We start from the raw sequence: 15101 nt of genomic DNA on the forward strand, positions 1-15101 counted from the left end.
TAACATTTCTTCTGCACATAAGAGAAAAACACTGTTTCCAATGAAGAATCAGAAAAATATGTCAGTAAATAGCAACAATGTTGCAGCATAAGGTGGCAGGAACGTCAGCAGAACAGAAGTTACCGTATACATTTGAAATCATTATTTATACCACTCACTGTTAATGCCTCCAGATTTCTAAGCTGAAAACTATTTATTCTTGAGCTCTTAAACTGTGAACCTGATACAGCAAGAACTGCATTTAGGTCACTCACACTCACATACTGAAGGATAGGTAGAAATTAATTTGTGTCAATGGGATGTGATCTAGGCATGTAAACAGAGAACCAGCACAAAAATGATCATATTCAGTAATCTTGAAGCATAACTCAATATCTAAAAATAATCAAAATGTGAATCTTATTTTTTTCTACCATATAGCGCAGCTCTATTAGACATTAAATAAGGTTTGCTCCTATGAGCCTGGCTCTTTAACTACACACTGTTTAAGAACCAACTAATCAAACACCTATTTTCTTTCAGGAGATATCCCAGGGAGGAGGAAAGATGTCCCACAGTCTAACCAAGGACTAAATCAGATCAGTTGTAAGAGAGAGAAAATGACACCAATACTTCAGTCAGTGGTCAGTGCAAACCTCCAGACTTTCAGCCTCCTTGTGGATCATTACTGCCCATCACTAACACACATTTAAACAAAGACCTGTGTGGAGAAGCTTGGGCAGGGATCATTTTGTGTCAGCAGAAGAACAAGCTGTACAAGATTCCAGAGCTCGTTCTGCAACTGTAGAGGAGGACTGTTGGGTGTTGACTGAGTTTTAGCGCTGTGTCACTTCTTCCTGCTTGTTAAGTTGAACTTTAAAAGCCTCGGTCTATGATTGTTCACTACCAAGCTCACGTAGAGACTAAGAGAAGATGATTCCACATTACTGTCAAACATACTGTTTCACTGATTCACTTAATGTATCTTTTATCATATTCAGAAGAAATCCGCACACAATATTGACAGAATACATTAGACACAAACACCTTCTCCAGGTTACACTCTATTTTTCAGATTCCATTATTGCTATGGCTTCATGGCACTAACTTCTGTTTTATTGTTTGGTTTGCATTAAGCAAAAGTTAGCTGCTATTTCTAAAAGATCTTACAGCATACGTTTGGGTCCACAGACATTTAATGTATGTAACCTCCCATTACCTCCACCAAGAGGATACGATTCCACCCATGTCCACCTGTTGTTGTTCTGTCAGCAGGATTACACAAAAACTACTGAACGGATTCATATCAAACTTGGATGGAGGATGGGTCTCAGCCCAGAGAAGACACCATAACTTTTAGTGTTGATACGGAAAAAGGGATGGATTCAGGAATCTTCCCTCACTTTCTTTAACGTGGTAAAATAGGCCGTTTATCAACATTGTAGTTATTTTCTCAGGGAATAATGCATGGATATTGATGAAAATACTCTGCTCTGGTCGGCAGGCATCTATGAGTGAGTACAATTTGACATAGATCCTAATAAAAATCTGGATCTAGCAGATTTAAATATGTTTTCATTAGGGCTGGGACGACGCGTCGACATAGTCGACGTAATTGACGACATAAATTCGTCGACATGAAAAATTTGCGTCGACGCTTCGTCCCAAACAGGAAGTGGTAGCACCTGCGGAGGCTGAGAATAGCCCCTCTCACACAGAGACGCTGCATTAACGCCGCAGCGGCGGTTTGTCAATTTTCCGCCGTTGGTCATTCACACAGAGCGAAGCACCGCTGGAATAAAGACAAACCGCTGTGTAAATCACACAGAAAGCTGCGCTGCCGCTCCTAAAGAGACGTGATGGTACACGTCATGATGATGATGTCGGGGTGTTTCCCCTGTCAATCTAAACCCGCAGACCGTTTATAATGTGTAGTGATTGAGAACCCGGCCCCCTAAACATCCTGGAAGGTGAAAGAGTTTTTCGTGCTAAATTACATCATTACATAATCGCCATCAGTAAACAGGTCGCTGTATTGACTCACTTGCAGGGACGGAGGCTGTTTTCTGGGGTAAAGTTAACTGAAGTCTCGGTCAGGAGGGCTGACCATCGCAGGGATTTCTATCAACAACTGCGGTATTTTTTTCCTCATATAAGTTACCAACGGCAGTTACAGTTACTACGTTACTTTTGTTTGGTCATGTAACGTTGAATTAATCGTTAGATTAGTCGACTAATCGAAAAAATAATCGCTAGGTTAATCGTTTGAAAAATAATCGTTTGGGACAGCTCTAGTTTTCATAGACAGGTTAGGGTTCGGGTTTTTTGCAGCTAATATATTGTAACAAATGGGATATTGGATTAGGCCTGACTAAATGAAAGGAGACTATTGGGCCTTGGCGGAGCCATATGTCCCACTGAGTGCCATTGTAGTTTTCTTTTGTCGAAAAAGCAACTGGCAAATGAATGCAGTGACGCTAAAGTTCAAGCGTCACAATCCAGTGGTCAACTTCATAAGCTGGCGATCAAACTATGACTGAAGGCACAGTGGAGTGTAATATCTCATGTGTATTCACTCAGTTTAGCATTGTGCACCAATTTAAAACACATCCATAGATACTGCAATTCACTGTAGGACCAGCATGGTTAACCCACTGAGGGAGAGGCATGACCACAGAGCACAAGCAGAGTAGAACAGGTTAGTAGAAGGGCATGTTATTTAGCATGGATTAATACTTCAGAGGGAACACAAAGGACACATTTATCTGTGTAGCATTAGGTTTCACTCTAACTTTGGTTTGGTCATGTCCCCCAGTTTTAAATCGATCGATGAGGACAAATGATAACTAGCAGGACTAACATGCTAGCAGCATAGCAACATAGCAGCTTCATCTTTCGGCAAAGTGGCCAACACATCACACAGACAGACCATGGAGTGAGACTCCCACACTGTTGTACCAATCTGCGGTGTTTCACCACACCACTGGATTTGTATATGCAGCCTAAAGATGAATTTACAGCTCAGTTGCCTAAATACATTGTTGGCAGTTAATATTTCTGCAAACCAGTGCTACATTCACATTTGTCATGTGTAGTGTTGACATTTCTATAATATATGTCATATCACATTCACGTTATTGCCTGACTTTCAGGTGGGGGGTTCCCCTTTCATGAGCTATTGTGTGCATATCTCATGAAAGGTAATCAGATAATATTTGGTCCCTCTGCATAAGTAAAGGATACATAAATGGGGGGCACCCTTATCTCCCTGTTGCTCTTAGGTTTGAAATCTGTGGTATTTCCACACATCTACAATGCAATGGGTGAGTTGAGCCTCCAGCCATGTCGACATGTAGGATTCTGGAATGACTGGAAAGATGCAAGCTGCTCGGGCGGTGACTCAAAATAAATATTGAAAGCTTTTTCAAGTCACTGATGTGAATTCATTCTGCTGATTATCCTAATAATGGAAATTCACCACCATCAACTTACCATGAGTGCATTCAACTTGATCCACAATAAAAATCTTATCCACCTGTCCCTGGAAATAATCCAGTGGTGTACTGGATCATTTCCAGCTGTGTTTGCAAAAGCAGGTATTTTAAACCAAAACCTAATCTGTTCCGACACTAACCCAGTTATTTCTGAGCCTAAAGCTAACATGACCACAAGCGTTGAACCAACATACAAGTGGAAACTGAACCAAAAGAGATGTTAAGTTGCCACATACAGTAATGTAAATGATCAATTATCAAAAACAGTTGTCTATTCAATTTCTGCCGATCACTTAATCGGTTAATTAACTCATCGTTTTAGCTCCAGGAAAAGTGATACACCATTGTCTTCCAGGTTTGCTCCATTTTGTGTTCATACTGACTTTCCAACTAACCCACAGAGGACAACCAAAGTCCATCGACAGGCAGAAGATTATGCAGCATTTAACTGACCCTGAGCATAGGTTTGTCCTGGCTGACTGCAGGCCACCATGGTTCACTCTTGAGGAGTCCACCTTGTCTGGTCCACAACACAAAGATGTGTCTCTCCTGGAGGTTGCAGTTGAAGGTAACTCACTGACCAGCAATGACTTATCCATCTGAGAAGGTTCTGTAACTAGTTCCAGTTGTTGACTGGTTCAATTCAGCTCAACGTTTCACAGAATAACACACTCTGGAGATAATGTGTGACCTGAGAGACCAGGGTGCACTGGTGTCACGGTCACTAATCCACAAATGATCTCTGTTCGATCAGACCTGGTGTGGGGAACCACGTGGAGATGCAGTTGGTATAGATAGGTGGTGACTGAGTGAGACAGGTGCATGAATCCTATGTCACAAAAATACTGATCTCTCATGGGAAAATGAAGTGACAAACTATTAATACAAAATCTATCTACTTACTGTTCTTGCTGACAGCAGATATACCTGGTAAAGTAAGAGCCAATGCACTCTGACTGTCACTTGGAAAACAAAACAAAACTTACTAAACCCAAACTACAAACAATGCTTTTCTGATAACCAACAGTGGGTGGCGGAGGACAGAAATTAAGTTATCAGGTCTTCACAAAAAAACTGAGTCAAAGTTCGAATTGCAGGAAAATTAGAAACGGTTCACTGTTTACTCACCCACTTTATCCACTCCATACTTGTGACCCGCCACCTGATGTGACAGCGGGACGCAGCCGTTCAGGTGAGCCTGGCCTTGTGTCCCCAGTGGCCGCGGGCCACACTTCTCTTTGGCAGGGGGCCCGCCAGAGAGCCGCGGGGTCAGACTGACCCCACCAGCGGCTGAAGTGGGGGTCAGTTCCAGTCTGCCGAGAGCTAGTGAGGGGTCCATCAGTACCTGACGGTGAGTTGTTGACATTTGTATAAAAAAAAATGACGAGCAAACACAAAGCCTTTATCCAGGGAGAAATTAAATTAAAAAAGTAAACGATGTGACAGTATCGATTCACATGCTTCTATTACGTAAGCACAGAATACAACCCCGCACACCAATTGTTTGGGAGTGAGGTTGAGATGCCTTCATTGAAATAGTCCAGTCCAGTCGAAACCAGCACAGCAGCTCCGGTCGTGTCGGCCGTTTCCGAACGCCAACAACAGCCACTGTGACAAACAGTGACACTGTCGGTACCGCCGCTGGGTCCGGTGGTGAAGCAGGGCTCCCTAAGCAGCGCCAATTCAATGATTTTCATATCTCGACCAGCAGCATAAATACATCCTGGCCACATCCCTCTTCAACCAGTGTTACACACAGAGGAACCACCTACGGCTTCTGGTCCAACCTTCCACAATAAAACAAACGGAGGTTTACAGACACTGCAGCGTCCCACCGCTGTGTGAACCCCTGCAGGAGTCCAGATGGGAGCTTCTGATATCAATAACAACTGTTACTAATTATTACAGGCGTTACTGCTTTGACCAATCCTACACTTCATCATTTAACGGCGAAAGTGACATACTCGGAACATTTATTTTGAAGGAAGAATCACCCAGCTTCCGGTCTTATCTTTATCGATTTGAGCTAGGTCCGCCGCTCCACTTCCTCGCCTTAGAGAAGTAAATACTGTTGTCTCAGTAATGGTGATGTTACGACACACTCATGAGTGACAGCCAGTTCCAGTCAGCAAACACAGAAGCAGACAGGCGGGTGTGACGCATAGAGACTATACAGTCCCCTTACTGCATACAAAGGCTACTCAGTCCTGGTTTTGATTGCTAACTTATCGATACTGTCCATTAGGCTGCTAAGATAGCCCGTCCTCGCGTCACCAATTAGCAGACCAGAGGGACATCGCATCTGCCGTATAACCGCCTTCCAGACGAAGGCCCATCCGTGGGTCAGGAGCACACAACCGATGTGTTGTCGTTTTTAAATCCATGGTATTAAAAGATGTCGGTGGAGTCCTCCTCAGCCATAGATATTCAGGTCAGTGTAGGCGGCTACCTCTCTACGTTGCGAACAGAACAGCGCCCCAAGCCTCCCACACGTTTCCGACACTTGTCATGACTGTCGCAAAACTCAACCTACCTTCTCTCACCTTTGCGGCAGCACTCCTGCCTTCATTTGCATTTGATTTAACTGCATGAAACATGAATGTTTTTACAGATATTAACTGTGACTTGTTTCCTCTTACTGTGGACAGGCTTCGTCTCTTTACTATGAGATTAACAAATACCCAAGTTACATGTAGGGTTAATACTAATATTAACTATATTATTATTATTATTATTAACATTACTGAAATATAATTTAATATATTATTGATAACAATGCACCAATCAACACTGACAGCATAACATGTGACATACACAGTGTGCAGTAAATGATGTAGCAGTGGCTCTATGTGCAGGTTACATGTAGGGAGGATGTGGGAGAAGTGTTGTGGTGTGTTTCACTCTCAGTAGTCGGGCTGATATGCCCCAATTTGAGGTCACTTGTACAGTTATAAGGGGCCCTGAACATTTTCAGAGATGGAGTCATAGCAAAAATGTCTCATGGTGGCTCTTTTACTCTCCGCCATAACTGAATAATATGTTACAAACATGATAATACAGAACAGGTGACATGTCTGTGTCAATAGCCCTTTTTAGATAGAAAAGGCGGCACATTTGCTCCAAGGTAAGGACGGCAACATGCCAGCCTGTCTTTCTAAAACAGAGGCGTAATATTCCTCCTTTTCCAAAAGCTGCCTCTGAGATAGGCGTAAACATGTGACATGACGTGAAGCTCGAAGTTGGGCCCCCACGACAGGGAGTCTGCATCAATAATACAATGACAGATTTCTTGCAATGATTTTGTACTGAAGGGAAAGGCGGAAATAGTGTCTCAGCAGTTTACTACCTAATCAAAAATTTTGAAACACTGTTTTAAATCCAATTTATCCCTTGTCTGAATGAGGAATTTGTCTCTTTTTCCCAGGTTGTATGTGCCCCCCAACAAAAAAGCTGGCCCCAACCTAGCCCCCCCTATTAAAACTAGTCTAGAACCGCCACTGAGCACCTTAAATGTGCAAGAAATAGACATGAAATTTTACAGGATCAAAATGAATGTCAAGTTTGATGATGGGTGTGGTCTGACCTATGATTACTGAGTACTCTTGTAGTCCTTGACCATTAAAACACAGTGGTAAATTCAACATTTTCATGGGATCAGATGGCAGAAAGTAAAATGGCTGCCATGACTGCAAGCTTAAGAACTGAAAACAAGCTTTTCAGGAAAAAAAAACAAAAATCAACAAACCTTATAATCCAAAACCAGGTGTTGTAAAATACCCCAAAATAGTACCAACCAATAAGAACAAGGTAGAACTAAGAAAAAACAAGAGGAACAACGACCAGAAACATACCACAGGGTGAACTGGGGTGATTCTGGAGAACACTGGAGGGAACAGGTGCAGGTCAAAAACAGAGAAACACAGGATGGGAACACAGGAACAGACTTACAAAGACAGAATGAGGCACACAGGCTTAAATACAAACAACACTAGAGAAGACAAGTTCTGAAGAACTTGCGGTTGTGAATGCTGCCTGTTGAGAAGCTGATGCCAAATGTGCATTGCTGGCTGTGAAAACTTTGAATAATGTCAAGAATATTTGAAATATGTGGCTAGTCACTATTTTCAGGGGGCTACTTACAGCACTGATGTGCAAAAACAAATTCATAATACATTAATATGCAATACCACATTTTAAGATGAAAGCTAACCCTAACCATGTTTTGCTAATTTGTTTTATCTCAGTTTGTTAAAGAAATGTGGTCACAGCAGGTCAAATGAATATTAGTCATGTTATTAAAGCATTAGAATTGTTAAATGACTGGAAACTTACCTTTAGTAACAAAAACTACTTTAGCTAATTTTATAAACTGGCACAACACTATCTTAGAAATGATCTCATGGGAACACAAATGAACACATTGTCACATGACTGCACAAGCATGTTTAGTAGATGACATTTAGGAGCTAAATGATTAATGCCAAAGACAAAGACAAAAAGGGATTTTCCAAAACATTTAAAGGGTTTGTGATGCCTGTGTCACCGTGGGTTCACTATGTGACAACTCAGTTAAAGCCAATCAGGTGACCAAACATCCATAATACAACACAAAATAATGAATGACATGATAATTAAACTGCTTTTCCTGCTTAAACATCAAAATTACACATACATCATAGCTATAGCAGGACTCTAGAGGTGGTAGCAATGCATCCATTGTTAACGTTAATAGTTAGTGTTAGTAACATCTGTGTGGGGCATTGGGGCTGCAGCGGTATCTTAGCAGCTTTATATAGACAGCAGTTTATTTAGTGGTTCCCAAGCAGAGCAGGATGGCAGTTTGACATTGGACTTGACAAGCCTCAAAAAGGTTTAAAGAGTGAAATAAATGTTTATTCACTGGGCAGTGTGGTTCTAGTAGGCACAGGGTCATTTAAGAGACATTAGGCCTCAAATGCCAGTGGAATCCCACTAGGAATTTGACAACTTGGTTCGTCCCAGTTTTTTCATGTCTGCAGTATGCAAAGAATGGGCTCAACATTTTACACTAATGTTGGATTTATAAAGATAATTTCAGTTATTTACACACACACACACACACACACACACACACACGTATAAAGGAGTCAGAGGTATAGAGAATATGCAGAGTTATGGTGACACTCACAGGACTATTTTAAGAAAATGTTTGATCTATTCTCTTGTTTCTGACTTCATGGTGTGAGGGTCTGGAGAGTGAAAACCTTGTCGTTGCATTAGGAGGGTGTTAACATCACCTCCTCAACTCAAGGATATATCATGCTCAATGCCAATGTACAGTATGTCATGGAGGCCACCGGGTGATATAACGCTCTGAAATGCACTGCCACTGGGTAACGCTAGCTGAGTTCGGATACAGCTTTTGTGTGCTGCTATCCTAGATTTTAGTGCTCTATGTTTTTCCTACATACATTCAATAATGAATATGTTGGAATCAAAGGCAACCTTTTCAAACATTAGGTTCGTGAGCTCATGGAAATACATGTTGACAGTCTTGACAGTCTCATTATTGCATGTGAAACAAATTATCTGAGGATCTGACATCAAATTATCCCCCATGAGAGAATCTCCACACAGGTCCCTAGTTGTGCTGACAATTACACTAATCTGTTTGAAAGTTTATGATATCACTCTTATTGGTCCAAAGTCCCATAAACACAAATACTGCCATCAGTAAACAGATCACAGTTGTTTACAGTGAAACCAAGTGCTTTCTAGTGCTTTCTCTTGACCATAACAACATAATGATGATGATGATGATGATGTTGATAATGTGTTTATGCTGTAGGCTTCAATCTGTCTTACATAATGTAGAAATGTCAATATCAATATTTTGTTTCGGCACATGTCCGAGCATCCTTTAAAAGTCTTAAAAAGTCTTAAATTCATGTATCTAAAATTAAGGCCTTAAAAAGTCTTAGATACGTCCATGTTTTGCACATAGGTCTTTAAGTCAGGTCTTAAATATGTATGTTCATTTACCGCTTCCGTCGTGGCCCCCCCCCCTTTTTTTTTCGTCTTTTTTTTAAACTTCTGTCTGAAGCATCCAGGAACGTAAAGTCCGTGCCAACAGCCCGGTCGGAATTTATCGGCGCACACTTCACCAGTTCCGGAAAGACTTCAACTGCGGAACCTGCTAAAACCATGGGAAAGTGTATATTAAACAAGTGTTGGCTTGAACAACCAGAATTTAGTTGGTTAAAATCCGTAAAATAATGACCCTCGACTTGGGCACCCTCGGTGTGAAAGACACACTGGTGTCGCACACAAACTCGGAAAAACACCAGTTAACGTTAGCTTCTAAAAGTCTCCAGCTAAGTCATACTATCACACACTAGGGGTGGGCAGATCGATCCAAATATCGATAGTATCGATACCAAGGTGAGTATTAGTATCGGATCGATACTAGCGTGATGACATCAGTAATTTTGTTGCAGTTTCTCTTCTATAAGTTCAGCAAAACACGCATTTCTTCACAGAGTTTGTGTGAGCGCAGCGTCTCTCTTAAGCCTGGTTTATGCTTCTGCGTCGCGGCGACGGCGTAGCTACGTCGTCGACCCTACGCCGTCATTGAGCATTCGAAGTTCTGCGTCGAGGGAACGCGTTGTTCTGCATTTCACCGCCAAGCCGCTATGGGGGTGTGGCTGTGTTTTTGTTTGGTTTCGGGGGGTTCATATCGGATTCCTTGGTTTTCTTCCGGTCAGACAGTTAACAATGGCAACTGAGATGGAGCGGGTGTTTTCGGAGATAATTCTCTCGTCTGCCTGGTCCATTTTTTCCATGCCGCTCGTACCACAAAAACTTTAAAAATGGCGGTGTTGTTATACTGTTGACAAGAAAAGCAACTACCGGAAATGACGTTCTGAGCGGAAACAATCACAGTCCTTGCCGTTCGCGTCTCGACGCGTCGACGTGACGCGTAGTCAGGATTTTTTGGAGGCGCACGTCAGGCTACGGCGTAGGGTCCGCGTAGGGGTCTGCGTCGACGACGTAGCTACGCCATCGCCGCGACGCAGAAGCATTAATCAGGCTTTAGTCCTTATGCGCAGCGCTCCTCTCCCCTCCCCCTCCCCTCCTGCACGGCCTGCCAGAGCACAGACGGACTGGTGACCCTTAATGATGGCGGAGAGGACGAGGAGTGCTGTTTTGAGTTATTTCAGTTTCAGACAGAGAAACTGCTACCTGTGACGTATGCAGGAAAGCAAAACTTTTCTGGGGTAACACCACTAACTTGTATAAGCATTTAAAAGCAGCACACCCAAAAGTTAACGCTGAGCTGCAAAGCAAACAGAGGGAGGATGAGGGAGCTCCCCAAACCCGAACCAGACCCCTGGCACAGGGAAAGACGTCACTGACAGTGGCGTTTCAACAAAAACCTCAACAATATCCAGGAAGCAATTTCTAGAAGTGAAAGTTATTTCCAGCATTAATTAATGTTGTTTTTCAAAGTGTAACTGGTAGTCAGAGATGTAATTTTAGCAGAGTGATATGACTATTATCATATATTCAGACAGTTGAAATAAATCTTAATTGTTTTACTGGAACTCAAAAATATATACTCATATTTAGATATATGGCCTAACTCAAACCTGAAGTATGAATATGGAGTATGAAGTATGAATGGCAGAGTATAATAACCCTTTTGTGTATCTGTTGAAGAAACATATTTAGGCTACATGCGGATAGGTTATAGATTTAATTATGTTCAATGTAATTTTCTTAATTGGCTAAAATCTTTGTCCTGTGTTTTATTATTAACATAATCATGATCAACTAATTAAAGACAAAAGTACAAAATCCTTCAATTCATCAGTAATTTTAGTAAAATTAAAAGTAAAAAGTAATCAGTATCAGTATCAGCAATACTGGCCCTGTAATTATTTGGTATCAGTTCAACACCAATATTTGCAGTATTGCCCACCCCTATCACATACTTCCGTACGCCTCTGTCACCAGTTCCTGGTCCAAGTCCAGTACTGCTCGACCCGAACTCTGCGCCGCCTCTGCTGTCTCACAGACAAGTGACATTCAAACCTTCTTCTATTGGTGTGCGGATCGATACTGAAATATCGATACCTCCGATACCAGATCTCAGTCTCAATTTGTAGAAACAATGGCAGAGCATAAACGGAGTCATGTGTGGCGCTACTTCAGCTCCACGAACAGCCAAGACACGGGTTGTGATGTTTGTGGAAAAACGGTAAGGAGTTATGTAAACACAACACACCTTGTGAAACACCTCAGGTTAAACCACAACACAGAATACGATGCATTTATGATGAGGCGGACAGAAGAGGAGAGCACAGTGTCAGGTGCTGCTGCTGCTAGGGCAAGACAGACGTCTCTAGCGGAGTCCTTCAGTAGCCCTTTTTACACAGCGTCTCCGCATTATCTCCGGAGCGCTGGTTCCCCAATTCTCCGCCGATGGTGATTCACACAGAGCGAAGTATCTCCGCCTTCACGTGTGTAATTCACACAGAAAGCCGGCGCTGCGGCTCCTAAAGAGGCGTGACGGTACACGTCATGTTGATGACGTCGGTGTCAGGAGTTCTCCCGTCAATCTAAACCCGCTGACAGTTGATGGCTGCTGTTATGTGTAGTGATAGAGATCCTGACCCACCAAACATCCTGGAAAGTGACGATGTTACGTTTTTTTTGCTCTAAATTACATAATTACATAATCACCATCAGTAAACAGGACGCTGTCTGACTCCCTCACTCGCGGGGACGGAGGCTGTTTCTGGGAGAAAGTTCCCTGAAGTCTCGGTCAGGAGGTCTGACGGTTGCTGTGATTTCTTTTTAACACATACACTCGCCGAGTTAAAGTTTTTGCCGGTGACAGACGCTGTTTTTCGGGCAGAAATGTGACTTAGAGGCGTGAGGACAGACGCTTCTCCACGTACAGCTGTGGTAAAACGTTATCTATAAAATATATCTATTATTATTTAAAATCAGTCTAATTTGCTTTAACTGTTAAATGAATATTTTAAAATGTAGGTATTGACAAACTTGTGCCGTTATTGTGGCATGTATTTATTTAATTAAATATTTTACTGGCAATTTCAATTTGAGTCACCCAGTATTATAGAACAGCAAGTGTTTGTATCCCCTTATTGTAGGCTATTTGGAGAGACTACGTACTAGTTGAATCTAAATAAGATTAAACATTCAGTGCAGAGTAGCCCCATTATATGTTTTGCCCTGTTTTGAAATAAATAAATAAATACTCTGATGTCTTGTATTCTTTATGAAGCTATGAATTGAAAAACACTACTTCTTTTAAATTTACCAGACACATTAGTTGTGTTTACACAAAGTATCGGTATGGGATCGGTATTGCCAATACCTGCCTGAATTTTACTCAGTATCTGATCGGAAAGGAAATCGGTGGTATCGAACATCACTACCTTCTTCACCTCCACTCCGATTTCCTTCGTTTTTGGTACTTCGTGAAGGTCTTAAATTTTGTTCAAAGTGGTCTTTAAAAGGTCTTAAAAATTCTTAAATTTGACTTGTTCAAACCTGCAGAGACCCTGTCTCCAGTGAAGTCACACAGTGGCTTAGTTGCATTGTGGGTAATGTCAGTGCCACGGTTTGAAAAGCAGTCCACTGGTTTAACACAGTCCTATAACACCACTGGACTCATTATGAACAGTTAAAAAAAGTGAGGGAAGCGGACAGAGAGTCTGTGTAACCAAACATGTCCGTTGTTTCGACATTATTTGACACAGCAGTAGTAAATGAGTAGCAGCCACACCAGATCCATGCCACTCACTAGCTAGCTTACACTTACCTGTTACTTTCTTAGGTTTTGCTTCTTTTTTCATTGTACGGTAGCTGGCAGCTAGTGTTAAGGCACTATATCACCAAGTTCTATAACAAAGTGATAGCAGAAAAAAAGATAAACGATTTAAGAGGCACTGGATTATTAAAATACTATTTTTTGGATACCATCATCACTATCATTATCAAAACCAATTCTTGGGGACACCCCTAACCTGGTGCCTACTTTACCCACAATGCAACTTAGCCATTGACATCACTGGAGGCAATTTATCAGATTCCATGCAGCTTGCTCTGTAGCCACAGAAGGCTTTATAGCACTTATTTCACATTTCACCTTTCTTTCTATATTCTAAATCTTTTAAGTACAATTCATAGGTACTTCTAATTTACTCTACCTTTACTTAAGTATATCCGTTTACTCCTTCGTACTTCCACATCACAATGTCTGAGTATTCCAAGCCCCTAACATGTGTTTCTACTGCAGAATTATAATCTCTACAAAAAGAATAAACTGGTAGATATAACATGACAGTGACAACCCTTGTGAGCATGAGACCATTGTCTCTCACTCTCTATTTTTTTTTTTCTTTTCTCCTACCTATGTGATGCACAAATGTCATTGTTTGCGGGACTAATAAACGAATTCTGATTCTGATTGTGTGTGAATGGTGTGAACTTACTCTGCCTCTTGCGTTTGTGAAGGCTGGCCTCTACCAGGATCTCCATCCTGGAGAGGAGGTTTTAGGCTCAAGGCTGTTTGGTAATGCCTAAAGTTGCTCAATGTCCTCCCAGATCCATGTTTCTCATATATGTTTATAATTTATCCATATTTTTTTTCCTGATTGTCCGTACTGTCCTTTTATAAGGATAGAGGGTGTTGTATGCTGTACAGATCTTCCAGCCACTCAAGGAACATTTGTGATAATGGGCTGCATTTCCTTTCTGGGTATGTTCGAAGTCAGTCAACACACAAAAATTCAAACACTCATTCTTATGGAATATTACCTATGTGGGTGCTCAAAGTATTATTTAGCAATTTGAGCTGTGCACGTTGGTTGCCTAACTGGATAGATGGACATCAGTTTAAGCATCGTTGAAAGATAGTTTTTTTTGTAAGCATCTGGAAACCTTTGTTCCAGGCCAGAGGCCTTTGGATGCATGGTTGTGGTGTACACAGGGATATAGCAGGGGAGTGTTAAACTTTTAGGTGTTCCTGGAAAGACTAATCTAAAATTAGAATAGCTTAACCTTTGACTTATTCTCAATTTTAACTTCAGGCACATTGAAATAAATCTAATCTTTGTAAACAGCACCCCCTGTTGCACGTAAAAGTCACTGCCAGTGTTTTAGCTCCATCACACAAATCATTTGCACTTTTTCAAAAATGTATCTTGTCTTATATGTTTTTTGTACAACATGACAGTCAGAAATTAGACTCTTGAATCCTGTGTTCTTGTCTTTTACATTATAGTGAACATTGTGTCATTTAAATTGTTTTGGTTAAAGTTGCCTCATCTTTGCAGAGAAAATCAGTGCAGACTCTTTAAATCAATCAGCAACTAAAGTGCAGAAATCAATGGCCACGTGATGTTAACTGTGATGGATTTACAAAAGTCGAGCAAGTTTCACAAGTTTTCTCATTTTAGTATGTCTTTTAATGTGACGGCGGCTATACTGTATGAGTTACACAGTCCTTAAATTCAATTGATTTGGGAAAGACACTGTGGATCAATCAAAAAAAAAAAAAAAATGCCAGCTCAGATTTCAGCTGGCAATGTGTGTAAAGGAATTACCAAATGTTAA

The 15101-nt window shown here is 41.4% G+C and overlaps 1 protein-coding gene across 1 annotated transcript in view; it reads right to left on the minus strand.

The window, feature by feature from the left end:
* The window catches only part of ipmkb (inositol polyphosphate multikinase b), a 28808-nt gene extending 22816 nt beyond the window's left edge, over positions 1–5992 (minus strand). The window contains exon 1 of the mRNA XM_030400187.1: positions 4602–5992. Coding sequence (XP_030256047.1) covers positions 4602–4839 — 238 coding nt within the window. The 5' untranslated portion in view covers positions 4840–5992. The remainder of the gene's footprint in view (positions 1–4601) is intronic.
* Positions 5993–15101: the final 9109 nt, after the last annotated feature.

This window comes from Sparus aurata, chromosome 20 (assembly GCF_900880675.1).
Source record: "Sparus aurata chromosome 20, fSpaAur1.1, whole genome shotgun sequence".
NCBI lineage: Eukaryota > Metazoa > Chordata > Actinopteri > Spariformes > Sparidae > Sparus > Sparus aurata.